This window comes from Rhinatrema bivittatum, chromosome 7 (assembly GCF_901001135.1).
Source record: "Rhinatrema bivittatum chromosome 7, aRhiBiv1.1, whole genome shotgun sequence".
NCBI lineage: Eukaryota > Metazoa > Chordata > Amphibia > Gymnophiona > Rhinatrematidae > Rhinatrema > Rhinatrema bivittatum.
In genome coordinates this window covers 201,402,895-201,429,877 of record NC_042621.1, presented here as the reverse complement: position 1 = coordinate 201,429,877, position 26,983 = coordinate 201,402,895, and the positions used below count along the sequence as shown (strand labels likewise).

The 26,983-nt window shown below is 40.7% G+C and overlaps 1 protein-coding gene across 2 annotated transcripts in view; it reads right to left on the bottom strand.

Annotated features, from left to right (window-relative positions):
• Nucleotides 1-26,983, bottom strand: part of ANK3 (ankyrin 3) — a 1,160,209-nt gene that overhangs the window by 96,983 nt on the left and 1,036,243 nt on the right. For both annotated transcript variants that reach the window (XM_029609754.1, XM_029609755.1), the window contains 2 exons: nt 19,921-20,064; nt 12,064-12,745 (listed from right to left, as the gene is read on the bottom strand). In XM_029609754.1, coding sequence (XP_029465614.1) covers nt 12,064-12,745; nt 19,921-20,064 — 826 coding nt within the window. The remainder of the gene's footprint in view (nt 1-12,063; nt 12,746-19,920; nt 20,065-26,983) is intronic.

The window sequence follows — 26,983 nt, the reverse complement described above, 5'->3', positions numbered from 1 at the left end:
ACTTCATTGCAAGGTGGAGAGATACTCAAATAACTGCACATGTGGAACTTTTGTTATGCAGGCTATACTAAGTGCAGTAAGCTTGACATTGAACAAACAATGAAAGGTAGCCTATATATATATATATAAATATATATATATATATTTATATATATATATATATATATATATATATATATCCATTGATGATTTGGGTGTCCCCCAAAAGTCAGAAAGGCCGAACATGAGCACAGCTACCAACATGAAGATCGCAATGGATAACAGAAGATACTGAGATCAATTGCCGTGGATGCTCCAGCAGCCTAGAAGTGCACTTGCTAAAGATTTAAATTGGCCAGACTTCTGGACCAGGTAAACTAAAGGTCTGCTTGAGCTTAGATAAATTTACCCGTGAAAGTACCTTCGGTACACTTAGTCATGACCTACTTCTCTAAAAATTATTTTGTCTAATGATATATTGTAACCGAACCTTTGACGGCACCTGTTAGAATGTACTATAGTACACTTTTACCTACATTAAATATGTGCCTACATGTAAACCGTTGCAATGGTATATAACTTAGCGACGGTATAGAAAAGATTTTAAATAAATAAATAAATAGATGGGGCTTAGATAAAATTGATGAGGGTCATGTGATGACCAATTACACAGAGACAGAAATGAACTAAAAGTTTGGATTTCTTACCCTGTGTTATATCCCTCATTATGTTAGGCAGGAGTCACTGTTAGGAGGGTGGTTGCAGATAGCATTTATTCCCTTTCTTTCCACTATTGTGGCCTAAGCTCTGTTACTACTACTAGTATCTCCTACACAATCTCTTGTGTCACCCTGTTTTATCTCCAGACTGTTTGTGAACCTTGGTTGGTCACATGTTCACCAAGGTCCAAAAGGGAAATAAATAATGCTGACTGCTGAACTTTGTCCTACTAAGTTTGTGTGCCAATATGTATCAGTACATGTGAGCAGTAAGTACAGCTGTAGGATGTTGGCTAAGTCAGCAAAAATTGAAGGACATGGGAATGGCTCACATGGGATATATGTGTGGAAACCAACTACAAAGGAAAGTGCAGGCACGCACATGTTATAAAATCAGCACGTCCTTTTAAAATTGACCCCTATATTGTGATTGGCTATTATTTATTTACCATAATAAATATTTTACTAAATTTCTAAAATATCTCTGAGACTCATGTCTGGTATATTGGGGATAAAACCATACACATTGGGACAGATTTTAAAACCTGCACGCAGGCGCAGATTTATTCGCGCAACCCGGTGCAAACAAATCTGCGCATGTTATAAAATCCAGGGTCGGCGCGTGCAAGGGGGTGCACAATTGTGCAACTTGCACGTGCTGAGCTGCGCAGGCTGCCTCTGTTCCCTCCGAGGCCGCTCCGAAATTGGAACGGCCTCGGAGGGAACTTTTCTACCGCTCCCCCCACCTTCCCCTATCTAACCCACCCCAGCCCTAACTAGATCCCCCCTACCTTTGTTTCAGAAGTTACGACTGCCCGAGGCAGGTGTAATTTGCGCGCGCCAGTGCACCATCCCCCAGCACAGGCCACTGTGCTGGAGGACTCGAGATCACCCCCGAACCGCCCCCAAACCTCCACCATGCCCCCCGGACCCGCCCCGAACCGCCCCTTTTTCGAAGCCCTGGGACATACGCGCATCCCGGGGCTTAGACTCGGCACGCGCAGGGGCAGCTTGGGGTAGCTTTTTGGGGGTTACGCGTGTAACCCTTGGAAAATCTACCCCATTGAGTGTTACTCTTACTACTCTTTGTTGACCTATTTGTTTTCTAAACACTTCTAAATTGTGTTTTTAAGTAATTTACTCTACTTATCTTTGCAGCTAATATTAATTTTTTCCATTTCCTTATCTGGTTTAGTTTAACATTAGGAAGTGATGAATTAGAGTTATTGTAAACCGTTGTGACGGAAGCTACTTAACGACGGTATTAAAAAAAAGACGTAAATAAATAAATAAATAAATTTGATGAAATAACACATGGATATATGACAGAAAGAGATTTATTTATAAAGTTATAGCCCACCTATTTTCAATACAAATAGACTCCATAAAATGGCAACTAAAATAATAATAATAAACATACAACCTGAATAATAAACATAAAACTCAAATTCAAAATATAAAACTATTTCTGCAGTAGCAGATATGTTCTCTCCCTGCCTTTTTTCTTATTTATTGACCTGGTTGCTGAAGAAGAAATTTGTACTTGTGTTTCTACCTCCTTTGATGGAAACTGCAATGAAATAAAGACAATGGCAACCTCTCCTTGAATCAGAGTGGGAGGTCAGTTTTGCACAATCAAAGATTATACAGCATCAATGATACGGCGGCAAGTTTATCAGAAAACTAAGAGATACTGTGTTTTGCTTCTATATTACAATCATAAGTAGATGATCACCATGCTGTTTGACCATGCTGTCAGCTCTAGATTTAGTGCTGAATTTAAATGCGTTTAAATTCAGCCATTCAATGAGTTATATCTATAATAATAATATATTATATTATATTATATTATATTATATCTATTATAATATTATATTGTCACTCTGGTGTGGTTGTGGTGAATAATTTCAACAAGGAGTCTTTTAAACAAAAGAATAAAATTTAGCCAAAGGGGTTCCTTTGGCATATATGGAGGTGGGATCTTGATCATTCTTTATGTATCACACATTTACAGTGGCATTTTTCCTCTCTGACTGAAGCAATTTATGGTCATGAAAATCAGAACATGGAAAGCATTGTAAAATTTAAAGCATGTTTGAGAGCCATAAGACTCAGTAGCTTTTGGAGTATTAGTTCAAAAAAGCTATTCAAAAAATATATTAAATTAATCCAATAAAATGGTATCACTTTATATATATTTTTGTTTTGTTTTGGTTTTATTTGTTGTTTTATTTCCATGCATTCAAGTGGACAAACAAGGCAACAAGGCTATCTTTTCCAGGAACATGCAAATTATTTTTGTCTTTCTTAGATGCAACCTTATCTACTGGAACCATGTTACAGTCTTCTGAATCACTTTTAACAGATACTGTATAGTATAAAACCTCAAATTGCTCTCTCAGGCTCATACATCAGCAAATAAAAGATATATGCCCAAATTATTTTCTAGTATTCAAGTTAGAAGTACAGAAGTATGATTTCAATTTAAATACAACATTAAGCTTCCTAGAATTACTGAATGGCCCTAAATAGATACCTAAAGAAGGATCAAAGCTACATCAATGAAGTTGTGGAACAATGTCAGACTTAGAATACTAGACAAATCAGATCAGCCTGTATCACAGAGCAACTTCTATACTGGACAGTCGCAAAAAATTAGCCCACCACTGCCAAAAAGAGACTATAAACAGCCATGCCTTAATCACAGTCTCTCATTCTATATCTGCAGAAAAAAATATTCCAACATGCCAAAATACGCAAATGAATAAAGTTCTTGCACATTGCATCTTTGTAACACAAATACATAAAATGAGTTTGTGATCACTGGAATGTCATCCACAACCTGTCCTGGCACTGGTAAACTATCCTCTTTACAATAAGCCACCACAAAGATCCCTCTGTGATACAAACCAATCAAACCTAATCTGCATGCCCAGTTTCACATTGAATAGTCTGTGAAGAAGGTAAGTAAGAAAATGTTATCATATAGTAACACAGTAAATGATATCAGAAAAAGACTAATTGGTCCAGCAAGAATGCCTAATTATTCTTGTCCACATTGCAAAGGATAAATCCCAGTTGCCAGCCATATAGTCTTCTACCTTCTTAGGTAAATGAAACTGCAACTGAAACATCCCTTCGCCGACAGCGAGGTTGCTCCTGGACCCCTGCTGGACCACCAGGAACTTTTGGCAAGTCTTGTGGGGGACAGGAGGGTCCCCCAAGACTTGCCAAAAGTCCCTGGTGGTCCAGCGGGGGTCCGGAAGTGATCTCCTGCACTTGGGCCGTCGGCTGCCAGTAATCAAAATGGCGCCAATAGCCTTTGCCCTTACTATGTCACAGGGGCTACCGGTGCCATTGGTCAGCCCTTGTCACATGGTAGGAGCACAAGATGGTGCTGGCCATCCATTACTGTACTGTACTATACTGTTAATTCTGCCATTATAATTACTTCCTGGGCAATAAACTGTGAAATTATCAACAAATGGAATTTTAAGTTCATTACAAGACTAAGCAGAAAAAAAATAAGCTATGAGCCAAATAATTTCCATTCTAACACAAAATAAAAAAAAGATGTAAAATAATTGTTGAAAAAATTACTTGTCAAGTGCTTAATTGTCATTTGTTCTGTTGTGGGATGGTCTTTGTAGTTTGGTTTAAAAAAATGTGCTCTGAAAACAGATAAAAAGTTATCAAATATTTTTATATTTAGATGTTAAAAGTTGTTTAATGTGATCAAAATAAAGTGAAGACCTTTTTAAATTAAACCTGAGATACAATGTGAACTGGGTCAGATCAGAATTCCAAATTCTGACACAAGTTAAAACATTTTTTGGGGGGTTTGAACAAACCTTTTATAAAATATGGGAAGGGTGCCATATAAAAAAAAAAATCAATAAAACCTAAGCAATCAATAAATAAAAACAATAAAAAACAAATCTATTTTTTTTTTTACTATTGGGAATGACCATGTGAAAGCAGTAGATAAAAACTAAAGAATATCAAATCTCTGGAATCAGATGGTATTCACCCCAGAATTCTGAAATAACTCAAATATGAAACTGCAGACCTGTTTCTGGTAATTTGAAATCTGTTATTTTAAAAAGCTAAAATACCTGAAGTCTGGACGGTGGCCAACGTGACAAAGGGGGTCATTTTCCAAGGAGTTACTGCAGGAGATAATTCCGCAAATCGCTCATGTGCGGCTCCTAACGCGGCCAATAGCTACAACCCTTTCATTCGTGGTACGTTGTGCGCTAGAGGCCGGTAAAGGTTTATCGCGGTTCACGACATTTCCGGACAGCCTGTTTCAGTATCCTGCAGGCTGAGAGAGAGAGAGAGAGAGAGAGAGCGCCTTGCCATAATGTCTACTCCCTAGACAGGTATTTGTATCCCTATGGGAGGCCCACCTAGTAACTCGAGGTGGGGATTAGGTATGAGTGTAGGGGGTTGGGGCCACTTTCATATTCAACATGAGACGTACGAACAGAACAGTGGTCTCTTGTGAAGATTTGATGGCCTTCGGAGTGAGGAAACTCACTCCAAGATGAGATTTGGGCAATGTTCGTTCTCTCAAACTAGCTTGTTGTTGCCCAGGTAGAGTGTCCATCAAGCTAGTTTGAGAGAACATTGCCCAAATCTCATCTTGGAGTGAGTTTCCTCACTCCGAAGGCCATCAAATCTTCACAAGAGACCACTGTTCTGTTCGTACGTCTCATGTTGAATGTGAAAGTGGCCCCAACCCCCTACACTCATACCTAATCCCCACCTCGAGTTACTAGGTGGGCCTCCCATAGGGATACAAATACCTGTCTAGGGAGTAGACATTATAGCAAGTCAGTCTCAGTCTCAGTCTCTCTCTCTCTCTCTCTCTCTCTCCCCCTCTCTCCCCCTCGCCTGCAGGATACTGAAACAGGCTGTCCGGAAATGTCATGAACCACGATAAACCTTTCATGAAACAGGCTGTTCGTGCAGTGCGATGATTCTTTGGTTGTTTATCGTGCACCACGAAGATGTATTCGCGAATACATTTGTGCAAATTGCGAAAACATTGCGGCACGTGAAGTTTCCCCGCTGCACGAAAAAAGCCTAATTTGCATGGGAAACGCCCCTTAATGCATTACCAATGCGATATTGGAAAATGAGGCCCATAGTTTTTAAAAAGGGCTCCAGGGGTGATCTGGGAAACTATAGACTGGTGGGCAAAATTGTAGAACCTATCCTTAAAAACAATATTACTTATCACACAAATAGAAATAGTTTAACGGGGGAGAGTCGTCATGGTTTTTGCAAAGGGAAGTCTTGCCTTACCAATTTACTGGATTTTTTTGAAGGTATAAATACACATGTGGTTAAAGGTGAACAAGTTGATATAGTGTATTTGGATTTTCAGGAGGCATTTGACAAAAATTAGATTGTAAGCCCTGTGGAAATAGGGAAATACCTATAGTACCTGAATTTAATCAAATTTGATGTACACTTTGAAGTGCCGAAAAGCAGAACATAAAATAAAAAAGGCTTCATGAGAGACTCCTCAGGAAATTCGGAGGTCATGGGATAAGAGGCATTGTCCTGTAGTGGATTGGTAACAGCATAAAAGACAGGAAACAGAGGGTAGAACTAAATGGTCAGTTTTCCAAATGGAAAACGGTGATTAGCAGATTCCTCAGTGATCATGGACCTGTGCCATTTAGCATATTCGTAAATGATCTGGAAAAGGGAATAATCGGTGAGGTGACCAAATTTGCAGATGATAAACATGTTTTGAGTCATTAAAACAGCAGCAAATTGTGAGGAACTGCAGAAGGACCTTGTAAAACTAGGAGACTGAGAATCTAAATGGCAGATTCAATTTAATGTGGACAAGTGAAAACTAATGCATGTAGGGAAAAATAATCTTAACTACAGGTACATGATGCTGGGTTCTGTGTTAAGAGTCACCACGCAAGAAAAGGACCTCAGAGTCCTTGTGAACAATACCTAAAATCTTTGGCTCAGTGTGCGACGGTGGTCAAAAAGGCAAATAGAATGTTAGGAATTATTTGGAAAAGAATAGAAAACAAAACTAATATCATACTGCCTTTGTATAGACCCAAGGCGTGATCACACTTTGAGTATTGTGTGTGATTCTAAGTTGCCCCATCTCAAAAAGACATACGGCCTGATTTTAAAAGACCTGTGCACGTAAAAAACAGGACTTACACACGTGGCCAGGCCCTGCACGTGCCGTGTGCATTTTACAAAGGGCTCGGCCATGCGTGTAACCTTGTTATGTGCCGGGTCCAAAGAAAGGGTCAAGCTGGGGGCCATGGTCTGGGTGGGGAGGGGAGGGGCAGAGGGGGGCCCAGGACAGCATCATTAGCTGCTATCCTGGGGAAGTGTGTGCCGGCAGCTGGCCGGTGCGCAGAGTCTACTGCTGCTCTGAAAGAGCAGTAAGGTACAAAATAAAAAAAATCTGAATAGGTAGGTAGGGGGTAGGGGTCGAGGAGGAGAGGGAAAAAGGTAGGAAGGTTAGATAGGGGTATAGGGAAGTTCCCTCCCAGTCCACTCCTTAATTGGAGCGGGCTGGGGGGGAACTGGAGAAGACCTACTTTTGCATCACTGTACGTTGCTTTGTAAAATTCCCCACTCTGCACGTGCAAGTAGTGGGACAACAGCACATGCACTTGCAGATTTTAAAATCTGGCGCACATGTGGATGCGGCCATCGGATTTTATAACATGAGTGTGCCGACGCGCACTTGTTATAAATTGGCATGTCCATGTGCGCGTGCTGGGAACCTGGTGCACATGGATGCATGAGGGTCTTGACATCGACCCCCAAATGAACATAGAAAAGGTAAAGAGAAAGGCAACAAAAATGATAAAAGGGATGGAAAAGCTCCTTTATGGCAAAAGGCTACATTATGAAGAAATATTAGGGCTCTTTAGCTTGGAGAAGAGACAACAGAGAGGATATGATTGAGATTTATAAATCATGAGTGGGATGGAACAGGTAAATAGGGAATTGTTATTTACCCTTTCAAACTACTCTAGGACTAGGGGACACTCCATGAAACTAAAAGTGGCAGATTTAAAACAAATCATAGGTAGTATCTGTTCACTCAGTACACAGGCAAGCTATGGAATTTATTGCCAGCGGATATGGCCAAGGCAGCTAATAGAGTGGGGTTCAAAAGAGAACTGGACGGGGGTTAGGAAGATGATGTGGTGGACTAACTCTCTCTGCCACAATTATATTTTTTAAGATATTCTTTGGTTTCCTGTGATAAGAAGCTGTCTCTTAAGTAGATAATGTCTAGAAAGTCAATACTTGCACTTTGGGCAGATAAAACTGGATAAAGAAAAGATCACTGATGAAAACCAACACCAACAAGGAAAGTCAGCAGGAAACAGATTCTCAGAACGTCTAAGCCCACACTGCCCAGCCCTCGAGGTACTGAAAAGTCACAGCGAAAAATGTTTGACCAGTTTTCAAAAAAGCTGTAAGAGGATATTACTGCAAAATTAGCTGTAGTAGTTGAGAAAGCAGTGACTTTGGTATCCTCCTTAAATGAGAATGCAGAGTGGATAACTGAAAGGGAAGCATGGATGGAAAGGGCAGAGATGCAGACACGTGCAAAACTGAAGCATTGGAAAGAAAGTTTACAGCTTTAGCAGAGATACCGGACGACTTAGAAAATTGTGGAAGGAGGAAAAACATTAGAGTCGTGGGTTTTACTGGAAGCAGAGGAGTGGAAAGATCTGGTACTTGGCCTAGTGCAAAAAAAAAAAAAAGGGGCTGGTAAAAATTGAGCCTTAGCAGTCCAACCGGTGCCTGGAGGCCATCCACGCGCAGTTATTATCCAGCTGCATAGGTACGTGGATGAAGCCCGTATAATGGAAAGGGGTCGCTGCAATGAGAGATTCTTTATAAGGGGAAAAGAATTTGTGTCTTCCAGGATTTCTCCAGTTGGTACAAACATGACGGGCTGCAATCTAGGAGGTGAACCGTGCACTGCAAGAAAAAGAAATGCCGTATGCAATACTATATCCTGCCCACCTTCGGCTCCGCGCGCATGCTATAAAATCAGGCGTAGATTTGTGCGTGCCGGGTTGCGCGCACAAATCTATGCCTGCGCATACCTATTAAAATCCGGCCCTTAGTGGATCAGGCACTAGGTTTTGAAAAATAAGTTAAAGGTTAATAACTACTAAAATACCTTTTAAACATTCTTATGGTTGAAAGATATGATACTACTACACATTTGGTTTTATCTGTAAGCGTTAACTAATAGGGATGTGAATCGTATTTCTGACGATTGAAAATATCGTACGATATTTTCAAAGTCGTCAGAAATCGGGGGCTCCCCGAAACCGATAGGAAAAGCCCACAAAATTGTTCGTGGGGTTCTCTTATCGTTTTGGGGGAGGGCGGGAAAAACGGCACACAAAAATAATCCCTAAACCACCCCGACATTTCAAAACAGCTCCCTTAGCTTCCCCCACCCTCCCGACCCCCCCAAAAATGTTTTAAATTACCTGGTGGTCCAGTGGTGGTCCCGGGAGCGATCTCCCACTCTTGGGCCGTCGGCTGCCACTAATAATAATGGCACCGATGGCCCTTTGCCTTTACCATGTGACAGGGTATCCATGCCATTGGCCGGCCCCTGTCACATGGTAGGAGTAATGGACGGCCGGCACAATCTTTAAAAATGGCGCGGGCCATCCAGTGCTCCTACCATGTGACAGGGGCCGGCCAATGGCACGGATACCCTGTCACATGGTAAGGGCAAAGGGCCATCGGTGCCATTTTTATTAGTGGCAGCCGATGGCCCGAGAGCGGGAGATCGCTCTGGGGACCACCACTGGATCACCAGGTAATTTAAAACATTTTTTTTGGGGGGGGGGGGGGTCGGGAGGGTGGGGGAAACTAAGGGAGCTGTTTTGAAGTGTCGGGGTGGGTTTTTTGTTTATCGGCTCGAGCACAGCCGATAAAAAAAACCTGATCGGGCCGCACGAAACAAAAATGCACGATGTGAATCGGAACCAGAATCGGAACCGATTCACATCTCTATTAACTAATACAAATACTCGGAATTAAAACTTGACAGATAACAGTGGTCTACAGCCAAAATGCTTCCAAAATGAATGTAGTCAAACTTACAGGGTCATTCATCAAAATGCGTTATGGTGTTATCGTGGGTGTGAGGGTCCTAACACCCGTGATAACGCCATAATGCATGTCATCACATCATGGGATGCATATTCAAATTTTTTAATTTTAGTCAAAGGGGAGGAGTTTGGGCAGAGTTTATGAAAATGAGGGGCATTTAACATTGCGTACAACAGCATAATACACATTATCACATATTTTAATGCTGGAAGTAGCTACACCTTTTTTCCTGGCATTAAGCTGTGCGATATGCCTGAAATGGGATTTGTGATATTTATCACAAATCCATTTTTGGGCAGGAGAGGGGAGAGGGGAGAAGAGTGGAGTGGAGAAGAGAGAGAGAGAGCGAGCCAGCCAGCCTCTTGGGAGGCACATATATTAGTCATCTATTTATACCACTATACGAGGGTCAACTAATAACTCGAGGTGAGGTTCTGGTAGTGGTCTAGGGTTTGGGGCCAATTGTACATTCACCGTGAGACGTACGAACAGCACAGTACACCTCATTGAAGATTTGATGTGATTTGGAATGAGGAAAGTTACACAAAGATGAGATTTCTACAGTGGTATAAATAGTTGACTTATATGAGAGCCTTATACAGGGTCTCTCTCTCTCTCTCATTAATTTAGTAGAGTTTTAATCATAAATTGTAAACTTAGGTCTTTTTGTGTATTTATTGTTGCATAATATTTCCCCTGTCCTGTTTATGTAACACTTTAAAAATGTAGTCAGCAAAAGGATTATAGAAATAAAATTTACTAAGAAACAAAAGACCAAAAACTATTATGTATATATACTCTGCTCTTCTTGGCTTGTCTCTTGTATTCATCAAATGGAATATTTCTTGAAACTTTCTAGCAATAGTCTGCAATATTGATGGGCTCCATTTGCCCTGATACCGTTTTTCCATTACTGCAATGTCCCGGTGAAATCACTCGCCATGCTCATCACTCACTGTTCTGCAGTTTGGTAGAAAAAAATCTAAATGAGAGTGTAAAATATAAGGAAATGCCTGCCTGGGTGTTGTGAAGTGAAAATATCGTGGGTGCGATAAATTTACCACACGTTACAGTGAAATACCTATGTGAAGCGTTAAAATAGTGCACGTTGCAGTAACTAAAAAATTTCCATAACCATGCCCCTTTTCCTTATCTCGGGCGTTATTCATGCAAAATTTATAGCATTTTGATTAATCTAGGCCTTAGGTACTAAATCTGGCTCACTGAGAATGAAAATGATTCTTAAAAATGTTGATTGGCTTTAGTTTTCAAAATACAGTTTTCAAAGTCAGTATATATGACTTTTGACTTGGGAATTGTGGAGGTTAAATGAGTTAAGAAGGAAAAGGATCTCAAATTAAACCAGAAATAACTAATACACGTTTGACTGAATCTATGAAGAAATCTATCACTGGGTTTGGCCAGTACGGCTTAGAAGGCCTTCCAATTAATGGTAACAATTTTTCTCAGACGCAATAAGGCAGACAACTACAAAAAGTTGGTAGAAAACCTCCTCAAAACATACAAAAGCCTTGACTGCAAAATGTCACTAAAGGTCCATTTTTTGCATTCTCATTTAGATTTTTTTTCTACCAAACTGCAGAACAGTGAGTGATGAGCATGACAAGCGATTTCACCGGGACATTGCAGCAATGGATAAATTGTATTAGGGCACATGGAGCCCATCAAGGCTTGCAGACTATTGACAAGAGTTATTCCATTTGATGAACCCAAGAGGCAAGCCAAGAAGAGCAGAATATATATACATAATAGTTTTTGGTCTTTTGTTTCATAGAAAATTTGATTTCTATAATCCTTTTGCTGATTAAATTTTTTTAAAGTGTTACATAAACAGGACAGGGGAAATATTATGCAACCATAAATTCAAAAAAAGACCTAAGTTTACAATTTATGATTAAAACTCTACTATCTGCACAACAGACATAGACACAAAATGTAAAAACTTAAATCTCATGTATCAGTAGTCAATCAGCTAGTTTGTCATATTTGAATTCAGCACATCAACATCAATACTAGCATGTTTTATTGCTGAAGCAGATGACTTTTAAATTTTGTATACCAGTATAATGTAACTAAATTATGATAAAGATACTTAAGAAATTAAAATAGGTTTAGAATAGAAAGGTATCAATGTAACGTGAAATATTTTGTTCATATGGCAAATTTATATTTTTATATGGCCTGTACATACCTGTCATCTAGATGATCCAACAGTTCAGTACTCAGTCTATGGCCTGGTTTTGGTGGCTCAACATTGGTGCTCGACACTTCACTTTGCCAACCTGTAATTGAAGACATTTCCTGTTCTGCTTGCTGAACATGTTTAAGGATAGCCTGCACCCTTTCCTCAGTCATCTCCTCAAACTCAGTTCCTTCTTCCAGATGAATGTCCTTAAACAGAGACTTCAGCCTTTCTTCTGTCATCTCCTCATCAACACCAGACTTTCCTCTCACATGCTGTCCAATCCTTCCTCCTGTAGGACTAGTTTCTTCACTTTGCTTTTGCTCCGAGTATTTCACAGCTTTTTCTACCCAGATGTAGTTACCAAGACATTGGGATTCATCATGTAGGTCAACTTCTTCCAATGGGGTATGGTGTATCACATCTTTAAAGAGTCCTTCACTAGACATTGAATAATTAGGTTTCTTGTCACCCAGTGAGGTGTCTTCTTCAGTCACCATTGGAGGTCCTGATAAAGTACTATCTCCATATCCCTGTGAAGTCCCTAATATATCACTCAGTCTACTGGGAGTTCTAAGGGGTGATTCTATGCTAGAGATATCACTAAAGAAATCGTCTTGATGTAATGGGGTGGGTGGCACATAGCGCAACCCAGTAGGTGTTTCCAGTTCCACTTGAATGCTGGGGTAACCTAAGGGAGACAGTACATTTGGACTGACTGGAATGAATAATGAAGTAAAAAATAAGCAGACATGTAGAATGAATAAAGAATGACATTAAATATGGAAAATGTATGATTATATGTGCAACTTGCTCAATAATATATGCTTCATTAATATACAATATGAATAAGGATTGGTAAAATATAATTCTATATGCAGTTATCTTTTTAAAACCAATCTACTTGCTTAAAATTTTTACCTTATCATTGCATTTTCATATTTTGTCAATACAATACTGTCTAGTATATTTTGTCATAACCAAACATGCAAGGGAACTTATTTAGGATTTTGTTTGGTTACCTTTCTTAAATAAAACAGTAAAACAGAAAGCAGCTAAAATATAGATTTTCTCGCTGAGTATGTAAAAATATAAAGTTTAAAGAGCCAAAATAAATCTTTAAGAAAACTTTTCAGTCTTAATAGTTCTCATAATTTGTAATGTATGAAGAAAATGTAAGTAGAAACATGGTATAGTGCTGCTTATCTGTACTATGTTTTTCTTCGCTGTTTCAGAAAAATAAAGTTTCTAAAATATAACACATATAAAACATATGGTGGAATAGTTGAAATATTAAAGAAAGGCAAAGGTGTCAATGTACAATGGTAATAGAGTATGCAACTTATAAGGAGGAAAAGGAGGAAACTAGAAAAAGATCTTGGATTTAGTAAAGGGATGAGAATGAGGAAGCTCTTGGTGATCTTGGAGACTGAAGAAATCTTGGTGGCATGGGGAGAATCAGAAACACTAATCAAATAAAGACAAAAGAAAAGAACAATGAAAACACAGGAAAATTCATTTCAAAAGATTAGTCTAAAAATACAGTGAATGATACTGAAATGTAGATTGTGCATGCCTGTCAACATTAACTAGAGTAACCTGGGGTAGGAGGATACACTTTGCTGAATGACATTTTTCTGAGTGGCCAGGAGGAGGAGAAGGAGCACCTATAGGAAATTCCTGTGAATCAGCTGAGAGGAAGGTAAAAACTAGTCTGGTCTTGGTGAGGAAAGGAAGATGTAAGAAGGTTCAGAGAAGAGGAGAGACAGAAAGCAACTGCAACTAGGCAAAACAATTTGCAAAGATTACAAGATAAGCAACATATTGAGAAACACATTCTTAAAGCTTCCAGAAGAAATTGTTACTAAAATATGACTAAAAAACCTGTCTTGCACAATAGCCTTTGTAATTTCAATGTGTGTGTTCTAAACCTTGTACTGTTTATGATAAAATGGACGTTTACAGTTACATCATTTGTATAAACAATTTATTGGACCCCAGTCGAGCTTTGTATGAGACAAAGAATCAGTCATGCATCAAGAAGTGATTCTTACAGTGCCTTCTTAAAGTCTTCACACCCATTTTTCACATACTGTTATCCAAAAAAATCAAAATGCATTAAAGTAGGAGTTTGTTTCACTGATCTATACAATATATATCTCCTCCATTTTCATTGTGAAAGAACATGTAGCCCCTGTCATGATCAGCTCTTGGGCTATGAGGGCTCACTGGGATCATCCTGGGTCAGGCATGGACTCGTGACCTCCCAGGGTTCCTGCACAGAGGGGAAAAGATTACTGAACTCACGGCCTTTGGGGGGTTCTCTCTCAAGGGCTTTTCTGCACAATGGCCCAGTCACTCCAAAAATCACCATACTGACTCCAGAGCTGTTGTTCAAAATAAAGTTATTTTACTGGTACTGATGGCAGGAGAGAAAAAGAAAGTGCGAAACTCTGGCACACTAGTTAATAATGTTCCACACTGCAATACAAGTCCAAACTTTCAATACAAAAATTAAACCCAGTCTCTTTTAGCAAATCTAACCCTCACCTACAGGTCACCTTCTTGAAGCAAGGACCCTTCCTCCCCTGGGTTTGTCTCCTCTCGGTAGAGTAGGCTTCCCTTTTTTACTTTCCAGAACTTTGGTCCCTTGGCTGAGTTTCTGATTGAACTTCTTTGCCAGACGGGAATTCCAAAGAACTTCTCCTCTGCTGGGTAGTCTCCTTGCCCAAGAACTCCCACAGAAGACCAGTCCTCTTTGAACACACTTCACTAAAAAACTCCATCAAGCAGGAAGGAGGTATCTTCCTTCACTTCTCCTCCCAGATCTCTTATTGCTTGCACACATCGGAATCCCAGGATCTCCCTTCTCCTGGACTCCTAGACTCTTTCCTCCTATTAAGGCCTAGCTCACGCCATCCCTTGGTTGCAGGCACCTTTCCTGGGCATCAACAATTTCACTCTCCTTCCTCCTGGAACCTTCCCTGTGGAGGGATAAGGCCCACTGGCACCATACTGTGTGTAACCCCAAGTCCTGGAATCCTATTTCATAACTCCTACTGCATTGCATGGGTGCAGTCCTATTATTGAGACTTAACCCCCCCCCCCTCCCACTGGGGAGTGACACACTCCTTACTCTAACAACACTTCAGAGGCTGGGTCTGGTTGAGACCTGTACTGACAACTAGGCTCATGAAGGTCACTACTGCCATAGGTGTAACAGGCAGAATTTGGCACCCCCTTATAAACAATTATAGAAATATTCCAAAATTAAGAATAAGCAACATAGTCTTGATTGCACAAGTCTTCACACCCCTGTGGTTCAATATTTGGTAGAAGCACATTTTGCAGAAGTAACAGCCATGAATCATTTAGGTTAAGTGCCTACCAATTTTGCACAGCAGGATGCAGTTTTGCCCATTCTTCCTGGCAGAAGAGCTCAAGTTCTTTCACATTGGCTGGTCTATAAATCTTCAAATCTTGCCACAGCTTTTCTTTTGGCTTCAGGTCTGGACTCTGACTGGGCCACTTGAGGACATTCACTTTCTTCTTGCTGAGCCATTCCATTGCTGCTTTGGCTTTGTGCTTAGGATTACTGTCCTGCTGAAAGGTGAATCTTCCCTCCAATCCCTGATCTGTAGCAGACTGGAAAAGGTTTTCCCTCCAGGATCTGTCTGAACTTTGCACCATCGATCTTCACATGTCTCCCTGTCCCCACTTCTGCAAAGCATCCCCACAACATACCTGCGGCTACCATCCTGCTTTACCGTAGGAATAGTGTTAGCAGGGTGTTTGTTTTATGCCACACATATCGCTTAGCACTGAGATAAAAAAGTTCCACTTTGATCTCATCAGACCACAAAACCTTCTCCCACATGCATGCAGTATCTTCTGTTTCTTTGCAAAAGTTCTGTGGCACATTATTTGTGGGTTGGTTGTTTTTGAGGATTAGCTTCCTTCTTGCCTCCCTCCCAGACAGGCCATGTTTGTGGAGTAATCAAGAAATTGTTGAACAGTGAACATTACCCCCAGTCTCAGCCAGAGACCTTTGTAGTGACCTTCCCCAGCAGTTTTCTTAACCCATTAATTCTGAATTTGGAGGGATGGCCTGATTGTGACAGTTTTTGGCAAAGCCAAACTGTTTACAGTTTACAATGATGCATCTGACAGTGAGTGTTCCATGAGATAATAAGAGACACTGAAATTTTCTTATATGCTTCCCCCAATCTGAAGCTTCTGATTAGCCTTAATCCTGGAGTTATTTCAGCAGCAATTTGTTCGGCATGTTTTGACCATTGCTTCAAATTCACTTCATACAAACTTAACATCTTGATTATTTATCCAGGAATATCTGAATCAGCTCATCTACTATGAATGGGGCACAGGGGGCTCTATTTAACTTATTGTGGGACTTGTTAAGGGAATTTTAAACTTGAAGCTAATTTGGGTTTGCTATGACAAAGAGTGCGAAAACTTATACAATCAAAATGTTTGGAATATTTCTATAATTGGTCTTTCATGATGAAAGTATTCAGTATGTTGTGTAGATTGGTGAAACAAACTCTTACTTTAATGCATTTTGATTTGTATTTTATAAACAGCAGAATGGGAAAAATGTACATGTGTGAAAAGATTTTTACAAGACACTGTAGGTAAAGCCTAATTAAATCAGTTGATAATGGTTGATTAGACTTGAACCAAGCCTACAAAATGCCAATAGTGAATTAACATATTTAAATGTTATTCATTGTGACCAAAATCACAACATATCCTAATTACTTAATTACTATTAGGACTCTATAACTATCTTGGAAAAATATTTAAAACCATTGGTCTCAGTTGAAAGATTTATATACTGAAAATAATTCTGTAATAGAAAAGGATGAACTGGCTAATCTGACTGACCAGCTCAGCTTTTCTTGTAGCATAGGCCCTCTCTGTGAGAGAGATTTATGCCAGTCCTGGAGTTTGAATTTGGCAGATAACTTTACTTTCTTCTTTAAAAAAAATATGTACTACTACCACCACATACTAATCCTGTTTAGTACAGTGTTAGGGAAAATATTTTTATACTGAATTTTTTTGGACACTTTTTGTACATTCTAATAGAAATTTAAGTATAAACTAAAATTTGTCTATTTTGTATTACCAAATCTGAAATGTTAAGGTGTAATTCTAAATTTAGTTAATTATAAGAAAAGCCCTGCATGTTAACATACAACTGTTTTCTTAAGAGCCAAACATTTGTAAACTCTACGTTCACTGGGCTTTCTGCAGTCATTGTTGCGCATTAAGAACTTATGCTGAGCATGTTCACAAATTTTGGCGTTGCCAGTCGCTACACTGGGTTGATTTTTGTTTTTCAGAAAGTTTATTAGGGAATAGTGCAAAACTTTCAAAACATACCATCTAGTAAAAGTTGTCTTATACAGTAAAAATCTGATTATCCAGCATTCAACTATCCAGGAATGCTCAACTAAATGGCATCTTGCCCAGGCAACACCTTGTGGAGGGAAGGAGGGTGTGGGGAGGTGACTTAAAAAGCAGAACAGCTTTTCTTTGCTGGGCTCTGTCCACTCCAACATCACCCCCTCTCCTCCTGTTCCCTACAAGGAAGCAGAAGGCTCTCAGAGAACGTCATACTTCATTAATCAACATAACCTATTGCCCACGAATGCCAAATTATGAGGGTTTTACAGTACATGGCAGTTTCACTTTACCACCAACAAGGAAAATCACTAGCAGAATGAGAATGGAGTAGTAAAATACAAATTTGGTCTTCTATGTACACCACTCGAGTACATTTCCTAACACCATAAAAAACTTAGCTGAAATTCAAGGGCCAGGAGCTAGAAGTTCTTGGTTTTACCCCTGCTTCAAACTAGAGCACCATAATCACTTCAACTGAGAAAGAGGCCTAAAATACAATTACAAAGCAGGCTTCTTTTGTAAAATTTGTTATAATTTTAAATAGCTTTCTTTTAAGTCAAGAAATAGGAACATTCTATCTAAAGACAGAGGCACTGGTATATTCAATTAATCCAGTAACCTTGCTTCTGAATGTTCTCATATATTCAATAAAACAGCGATCCTCAACCTGAGGCTCAAGAGTCCCATGCAATTCTCTATAGACCAGATTTTAGTATCTACGCCCGATTTTAAAACATGCACGTGCAGCTGTGCACATGTTATAAAATCCGGGGTCAGCGCACGCAAGGGGGTGCACACTTGTGCACCTTGCGTGCGCTGAGCCCTAGTGGAGCCCCGATGGCTTTCCCTGTTCCCTCCGAGGCCGCTCCGAAATTGGAGTGGCCTCGAAGGGAACAAGGAAAGCCTCGGAGGGAACTTTCATTCCGCCCTCCCCCCACCTTCCCCTCCCTTCCCCTACCTAACCCGCCCCCCAGCCCTACATAACCTCCCCTGACCTTTATTTTAGAAGTTGCACCTGCCTCCGGGCAGGCGTAGGTTACACGCGCTGGCCGAGTGCCTGTGCGCAATCCCCCGGCTTAGCGGCCCTACGAAGGCCTCTGGCCACGCCCCCACCCCTTTTTTCAAGCCCCGGGACATACCCGCATCCCGGGGCTTGCGCGTGTTGTCGGGCCTATGCAAAATAGGCTCAGCGTGAGTAACCCCCCCCTGCGCTTGTAAATCCAGCTGGATTTACGTGCATAAGGCTTTTAAAATCTGCCCCTATGTCTTCAATTTGACTCTTTCATAGAAGTGAACTTTTTAAAAACTCCTAGAATAAAATAAGATTAATGCCTAAATATTAAGATGAAAAGAGAGTGATATTAAAATATGGTTCTTTGAGACTTTGTCAATTGCTAATTTTATTCATTGAGTGAGAAAAATTGAGCATCACTTCACAGATGATAAAAAAAAAAAAAGTTTGCCATATAAATGGGGACTCTGATCCCAATGTACAATGCCAGCAAAAAAACTTTCTAACTAATCACCTCATTATTTTAGTGATTTCCATGTTGCATTAGTAAAAATGAAACTTAGGCAGTACTCAAGTTGATAACACAGATTACTTTTTTTATTAAGCTTGACTGCTGCTAGGATGTAACCTCTGTTTGGCACAATTCTTGCATCAAACATGTGGTCAAATATCTGGAAATTATTTTCCCTCATGCTGTAATAAAGATATTCAAGATAGCTTGGGGAAATATTTGACTTCATATGTAGGAACATTTGAAAGCTCTTAAGGGGGGGATTTGGTGAGAGAAAGATATCAATGTCTTAATCTCCCCACTGAAATACATTGAAAAGAGAGAGAAATTGTACTGTAGGCAGGAGATGGCAAAATTTGGAAGCATTTTTAGCCAAAAAAGAGGGAGCCTCCATCCTAAACAGGAAGAGCTGGGGACTTTGTGGCTCTGCCCCACAAAATTTACTCTCTTGCCCAATGTTATGCACCCTGAGTTTTGCAGAATATAGGTCAAACTGAATATATATGCATAAATATGCTAAATAGTTCTGACTAGCCTCTAGGATTGTGTCTCATTTCTGCAGTCCTATTTTGGGAGCTCATTCACGTCACACAATTTATAAACATGTGTTTCAATTATTTCCTGTATTTTATTTTACTGAATGCTATAATCAGAGAACTCGAGTTCTTGAATGCAACAAATGCAGTGGATTCATGAACTAGATTCGCACAAAATGAAAATCAGTATGTACATTTGTGTGAAATACAATTTGCACCTTTCATGTCAAAATAAAATATCAGTTGAGCTTATAGAACTTTAAATTATAAGAAAGCAAGTGATACAAAATTGAGTTTTAAATCTTTGATTACAATAGGATGGAAGAATTTCTATAAATAAAAATAGACGAATATTAACACAGCATCTGGTTAATTACCGTCAAGAGCATCATGAAAAACATTGTTGTCATCTGCAAAACTTCTGGTGCCTGTAATATTTCCATAATCAAATATTGGCCCTTCCAGTAAGGTCACAATATCCATTCGATTGATCTTGGTTAACACAGAAGTTAAGGTATCAGCTGAAAAAGAAGGCAAGATAGAAAATTTCCTAATACGTAAATATGTAACAGCTTTATAAGTGCATCTCAGGGGAAATATATTTTCTTGGTAATACAAAGCAACTAAATAAAGTGATTCTTAAAAGTTGTAAAATTTTATCTGCTCGCTCTGAATTTTTTGGAATTTTAATTTTAAACATGGCTTAGGTGGTTACCTACCTACAGTATATGAACTTCAATATACATATGCCTGTCATAGTTATGGGGAGAAGCATTCAAGATACACACAGGTAGCCAAAGACTATATTTTTACATAAACAATAGAAATTCCCAGATCAAGTTTGCTATTAACATAAAAAACACCACGGGGTAGATTTTTAAAGGTGTGTGCGTGCTTCCTGGTGCACACACACAGACGTGCCGATTTTATAACATGCGCGTGCCGGCTCAGGCATGTTATAAAATCCGGGGGCTGCGTGTATGTGCGGACAGCACGCGCAACCGGGGGGGGGGGGAGACTTTTACAATCTTCGCACGGCGACGCATCCCGGCCTTCCCCAGTTTCCTACCCCCCTACCTAACCTCCCTTCCCCTTCCCTCTCCACTCCTTAAACCTTTTCTCCTACCTTTCATTTTTTTATTTTGTTGCTTACTTGCGCGCGCCGGCAGTCCCTTCCTCGGCACAGTGGCAAATGGCTGCTGTACCGGCCACCTTCAGCCCCGCCCTTTCTGCCCCTCCCCACACCCCGGACTGCCCCTTTCCTTTGGCCCGGCACTTCTGCACGTAATGGGAGTTACGTGCGTGGCTGAGCCCCTTTGAAAAGGCATGCAGCATGCGCAAGGCTCGGCCACGCACGTAACCCCCATTTTTTACTCGCGTGGCCGATTAAACATTTTCCCGTATTAGTCCAGCAGGACTTATTCTGAACCTGTGCTTAATCTTGTAGTACAGCTTGAGAAAACTGGAACCTCTGTAGATTGTGATACTTTCTATTGGTCCAAAAAAACAGATGAGCAATACACAAGCATCTCATCTGATGTCCTGCAAACATCTTTTTTTCTTTGTCCAACAAAAGCTTTGAATCTTTGTAGATTCTTTATAATGAGTCCCCTTCCTTCTGTGCAACCAATATTTTACCTAGAATAGACATTAGGCTAAGTGCTCTATAGTTAGCTGCTTCCAAGTTTATATTTATATATGTTATATATGTTGTAAACCCCTATAATCAGGAACGTGGTACAGAAGTTAAATAAATAAATGAATAAAGTTAAGTTTTTTGATTGTAGAACATAAAAATGTAAGTGCCAAGCTGGACCAGTGATCCATCCGGCCCAGCATTCTGCCTCTGATAGTAGCTAAACCGGATTACTTAGAAGTGCACATCTGATCCCAAATAGAAAAACCCATTCCAAGTTGCTCACTCCCAGAAATAGGAGGTGGAAACAGCTAAGGCTATATGACTAAATAAAGGTTAAATTAATCTGCCCTCTAGAAACTTACCCACATCTTTTTTAAACTCAACTAAATTAATGGCATTGGCCACATTCTTTGGCATCAAATTTCAAAGTTTATGCATTGAATAAAAAAATATTTTCTAGAATTCGTTTTAAATCTGCTACTAGTTAAAGATGAGTGTCACCAGCCCAAAGGATCTCTCTTGCTTTAATTAATATTTGAAATATTAAGAACTATGATCATGCAACTGCTTGGCTATGTCTATTGTTTATATTTTATACCCTTGTTGGGAACCTTCCTCAAACAGTTTTTTTCACCATAAATAAAGACAACCATGTTAGGTGTGTACTTGCCTCCTCCTTCAATCCCATCCTTCCCCACTCCCTACATCCCCCTCTAATTTCAGTTAATTTTGACAATAATGAAGCTCTTTGGCACAACATTATTTGAAAAGAAAGATCTTTATTAGATGGATATGCAGCAGCATAGGTCAAATTACAATACTAAATTCAACTATTAATTAAAACCCTACAACATTATGTTAATCCCTATAGGGTGACCTCATCTGAGTTGCAGTTCATAAAGGCTCAATACGTATCCTGCTAATGCAATATTCTGGCACTGAGGGCTGCAGGGCCATAAAAAATGATGTTCTGGTGTCCTGGTCCATAGCAAGAGCAAGACTCATTTGTGCAGGATGCAGCAGAAGAATTGGGGGTGAGCAGGCCAATCCTGGCCATCAAAACTGAAGACTTGACGAGCAACCCATCTATACTCTCACCCACCCATGTAACACAGTGGCAGGAGATACCCACTCGGTATTCACTGCCTGACCAGCTTTCACATCGCACATGCTGTGCGCAACATAGCAACAGGAGTACCCGCTTGGGTATTCTCTGCCTGACAACTTTTAAAATAGCACTTGTTGAATACCTTTAAACCCAGATTTTAAAAAGGCTATGTGCATAAATTTCGGGGTTCAAGTGTGTGGCCGGGCCTTGCGCCCGCTGCACACATTTTACAACAGGCCCAGCCACACACGTAAACCCCGGTATGCGCATAAGTACTGGGCCTCTCTAAAGGGGCGGGCCAGGGGGCATGGTCTGTGCAGGGAGAGGCGGGTCGGGACAGCGCCATTAGCCGCTGTCTTGGGGAAGCGCACACTGGTAGCTGCGGAAGTTACTTCAACTCCAAAGTTGAAGTAAGTAGTAAAACAAAAAAAAAAACTAATTGGTAGGAATAGGAGTCATGGAGGAGAGGGGAAGAGGTAGGAAGGTTAGATAGGGGTATAGGGAAGTTCCCTCCCAGTCCGCTCCTTAATTGGAGCAGACTGGGAGGGAACTGGGGAAGCCCTACTCGTGTCACCATGCATTGCTTTATAAACCCCCCCCCCCCCCTGCACATGCGAGTCGCGGGTCACCTGTACATGCGGGCATGGATTGTAAAATCTGCGCATGTTATAAAATTGAGACATCCATGTGCACACACTGGGAACCATGCGCACATGGATGCATGCACACGGGTCTTAAAATTGACCCCGTAGGGTGTTGTTGATCCTGCCACAAGCCCCTGGTAGTGATACCTTACTTGCCATAAGCTCCCCATCGACCTAGCTGAGGCCATATCCCAATAGCATCAATGCTGCCTAAAGCAGTAAGGACCTTTACAGGCCAATGTCTCAACATGGTAGAGCCCACCCTATCGCTGAAAAAATTCTCAAGTTGCAACTACCATTGAGGCTCTTGTTCAACTACTTGGTATGCCATGATAATTCCACAAGATACTGCATATTAATGCCATGATAGCATGCCCTTCTGTAATCAAATGAGGATATTGCAGGTTGGCGCCTGCAGATGTGAATGCCTTCATTTGACTTAGTAAGCCACATAGAATTCTGTAAACATTCTGCATATTACTGCCAAGATAGCACAGTCCCTCTGAAGCCAAAAGAGGATATTGTAGATTGGCACTAACAATATGTGCTTCACAAATGGTAATACATGCTGTATATTGCCACGTGCCTATCAAAGCCCCATCCTGAAACTTGCAGGGTTTATTTCTCAGAGTGTGCCCCATGCAGTAATAATCAAAGGGGAATATGGTATCCCTGAACTACCTGACTGCAATAGATCCACCAAGCACATCTCTCAATCACAGATGAATAGCACATGGCACATAAGGGTCTAAAGTGAACTTGAGCAGAACTACAAGCACAATGGAGATCGTGATGAAAACAAATGAATGCAGACTCCCTTCAACAACACAAGTTCCAAGATGAGGATGTATAGCCAACGTGAGATGCAAGAATGGAACTCAAGTAGAGAAAAGCGATGGATCCATAGACTATGCAGTAGCCCCACAACCTTGAATGTGTTGTTGCAAGAGCCACAAGAGTTAAGCTTTTGATACCCCCAATAAAGGGTCTGCAATGTTTCTGCATTGCTTTTCAAGAATTTCCAAGTCTTTTCCGTCCTTCCCCAAGTACCGGATGAAATCACCCGTAGGACCAAATATGGGTGAGAGTCATTCTTGAAACTGGCATCCCAAGATACATGTTCATAGTAAGGCATGAACAATGCAGGGTTGGGAAGATGGTTGAAATATAGCTGCAGGGTATCAGCAACTACTGAATAGCATCTATGCCACCCTCTCAGTGGCAAGTAGCCAAACAGAAGACCGCTGATGTGGATAGAACCACTTTAGTCAACTAAATGACAAAGTAATTGCCTCTGCCAACCCAGCCTATGGCACCCGAATTGGGAACAAAACCCATTTTAATAAGGAAGTATGAGATGCCTAGATTAAGTGATTCATGAGAACAGTTCTGCCAAATCACATAAGGCTGGGTATGGAGCTTTGCCATAAGAATTATAACAACCATTATATAAAGTGAGGTTGCAACAGGCATAGGATCTCACAAAGAATTTATACCTGAATCAGCGAACACGAGGAAATTGTAATGCATGTTTGAAACTGAGATATGGTGTCATGCCCACAAAAGTACTGGATCGCTTTACCAGGTTCCTCTAAAGCTTGCCTACCTGCACTGGAGACTAGACTAGGCTTGTGCACAAATAATGCTTAAATTCACCTGCTAGAATGAGTAGGTATAATCACAAGATAGCACCAATGTTGCACAGGCTATGATGCTGCCTTGTTGAACACTCGAAGAACTGTCCTGCCTGGACAATAACTGTTCTTAGCTGAGATAACAATGCCCTAGATACAATACATAACTTACAGACTAAAAGCTAACTAACTTTAGAATATCGTCAGTGCATTGGGGGACCTGATATATGCATTCTATCTGAGGCCAAGGGACACAGGTGCTACAACCAGGGGTGACTCCCCAAAAGTGATGAGTGCCTGGGTGTCATAAATGACTTGCTAAATAAAGAGAATAGGTTGACACTCTGAAATGCTAACCTGCAAGTGCTGGGGGTGGGACCCCTGTACAGAAGTCCAATAGTGATTGGTCATTATCTATGCGAGTCTAGATAATATGCCAAGGATTGTTCAAGGACCTGTAAATGTTTCAAACAGTGAAATGCTGTTGCAGAGTTGCAAGACATCACTGTTGGCTGCTATGTGAAAGTAAGAAAGTTGGATTCACTATCCTCTGCTGCCTGGGTACGTGATCGATCAGGCATGCCTAAGCAGTCTTAATGCAGAGGGATGTGGAGTATTTAAATACAGAGCCTGCAGATAAAATTGACTGCCATAGCTTAAATACCAAGCATGCAGATAGAATGACACCCATCTGCCTGTATCATCTGATAATAAGGAGGCAGTGGATGCATGTAAAAAGAGAAATACAAATAAATTAACTTAAAATGACTGCATGCCAATGCCAGAAATCTGAAAATAAGACTGGAGAGTTAGAATGTATGGCACTAAAGAGGAACATTCAAAAAAAGCAAATAGATAATCATCCATGTCAGGCACATCATGGTATCAGTAGAGGCAAAGCTACAGTAAGTAATTGCTTTTAGGAAGTAAAAATATGTTAACTGGGGCATTGTTTTTACTTAACACTATTATCCTTGTGCATACAGCCTCTTCCAGAAGGTTGCCTACTTTCATGTGTTTCTGTACTGGGTCAATTAAAATGCTGTCATAGGATAAGCCCACAGGGTGTGCAGCAAGCAACAACTGCAAGGTCATGGAAGCCACAATTGGAAGACGGTATGATGGGAGAAAAGGATCCAGCAGGAAGACATGTAACCAAGAACCACAGAATAGCAAATTATTTCTACCCTTTTCAAATTTGGGTCCCTTTGCTTAAGCCTGACCATAGGCACACGGAAAACTGTTTCGAACATTGACCCCAGAGAAAACAATACTGTGTTACACTCTGACCCCTAGTGCAGGGTTTGCCAATTTCTTCAAGCCCAATGCACGCCAGATTCCACGGAGCAGGCAGTGCTAACATGGAGAGAACTCCAATGGCCAAAGAAAGCCTCTGAAGAATTGAAGATTCCTGGAGAGCATACATTAACTCACCATGACAGACCATCTCCCTCTGTATATAAATGCAGGAGAAAGGGAGGAAGTCACAGTGATGCAGGTGACTGACTCAGTTAGTTACCTTGGCTGCTGCATATGGCTGCTAGAGATCATGGCTCAAAGTGGGTCACATCTCAGGCTCACTGTACATTGTCCCGGTCTCTCTCAGCCTGGGTATGAGACAGAGGCTAAAAGGACTCAAGAGGGGGAAGATGAGGAGATGCTGTGCACACTGCTGTGTTGCACACAATTGGGCCTACCTATCTGTGACCTGCATGCAGACCATGGTTATCTTTCGTTTACGTGAATTTGTTACTCTAGTTTTTTCCCTCTGTTAAACTGTAAACCGATCCGATATGGTAATCTACTATGAAGGTCAGTATATAAAATTGTTAAATAAATAAAAATAAATAAATAATTGCCACAGGGCTTGTGCTGTAGTTACGATAAGAGGCAATTAATGATTACACATGCTCTCCAACATGTTTTGGAACCACCGCTGGTGACTCTTGATGGAATGAGGTACTGAAGTCCAAGCCTGGCTGCTGGCCTACATCTGAGCCTCGGTCAATAGTGACTCTCCATGATGCACCAATCTTTCTTGAAATTGGCCACTGCAGATCTTCAGCTGAAGATGGCTGCCATAGTAAAAGCTCCCAGAGAAAATCGTGCCTCAAAAGACTGCAATATCCATTCAGGCACACATGTGCCACTCCAAAACTGTCAGTTATCACTGCCATTTTTGTAGCCATCCTCTTTACCGACTGCTGCCAGTTTATATACTCTGAAAGTGTATTCCAAATTAGGTCTCACCAGAGAATTATTACAGGGGTACATCACCTCCCCATTTCTGTTGACCATTCTTCTCTCTATGCAGCCAAGCATCTTTTGACTTACGCTATTGCCTCATTCACCTATTTTGCCATCTGCAGATGATCAGATATATTTGGCCACTCCTAGCACCACTGTCACGGCTCC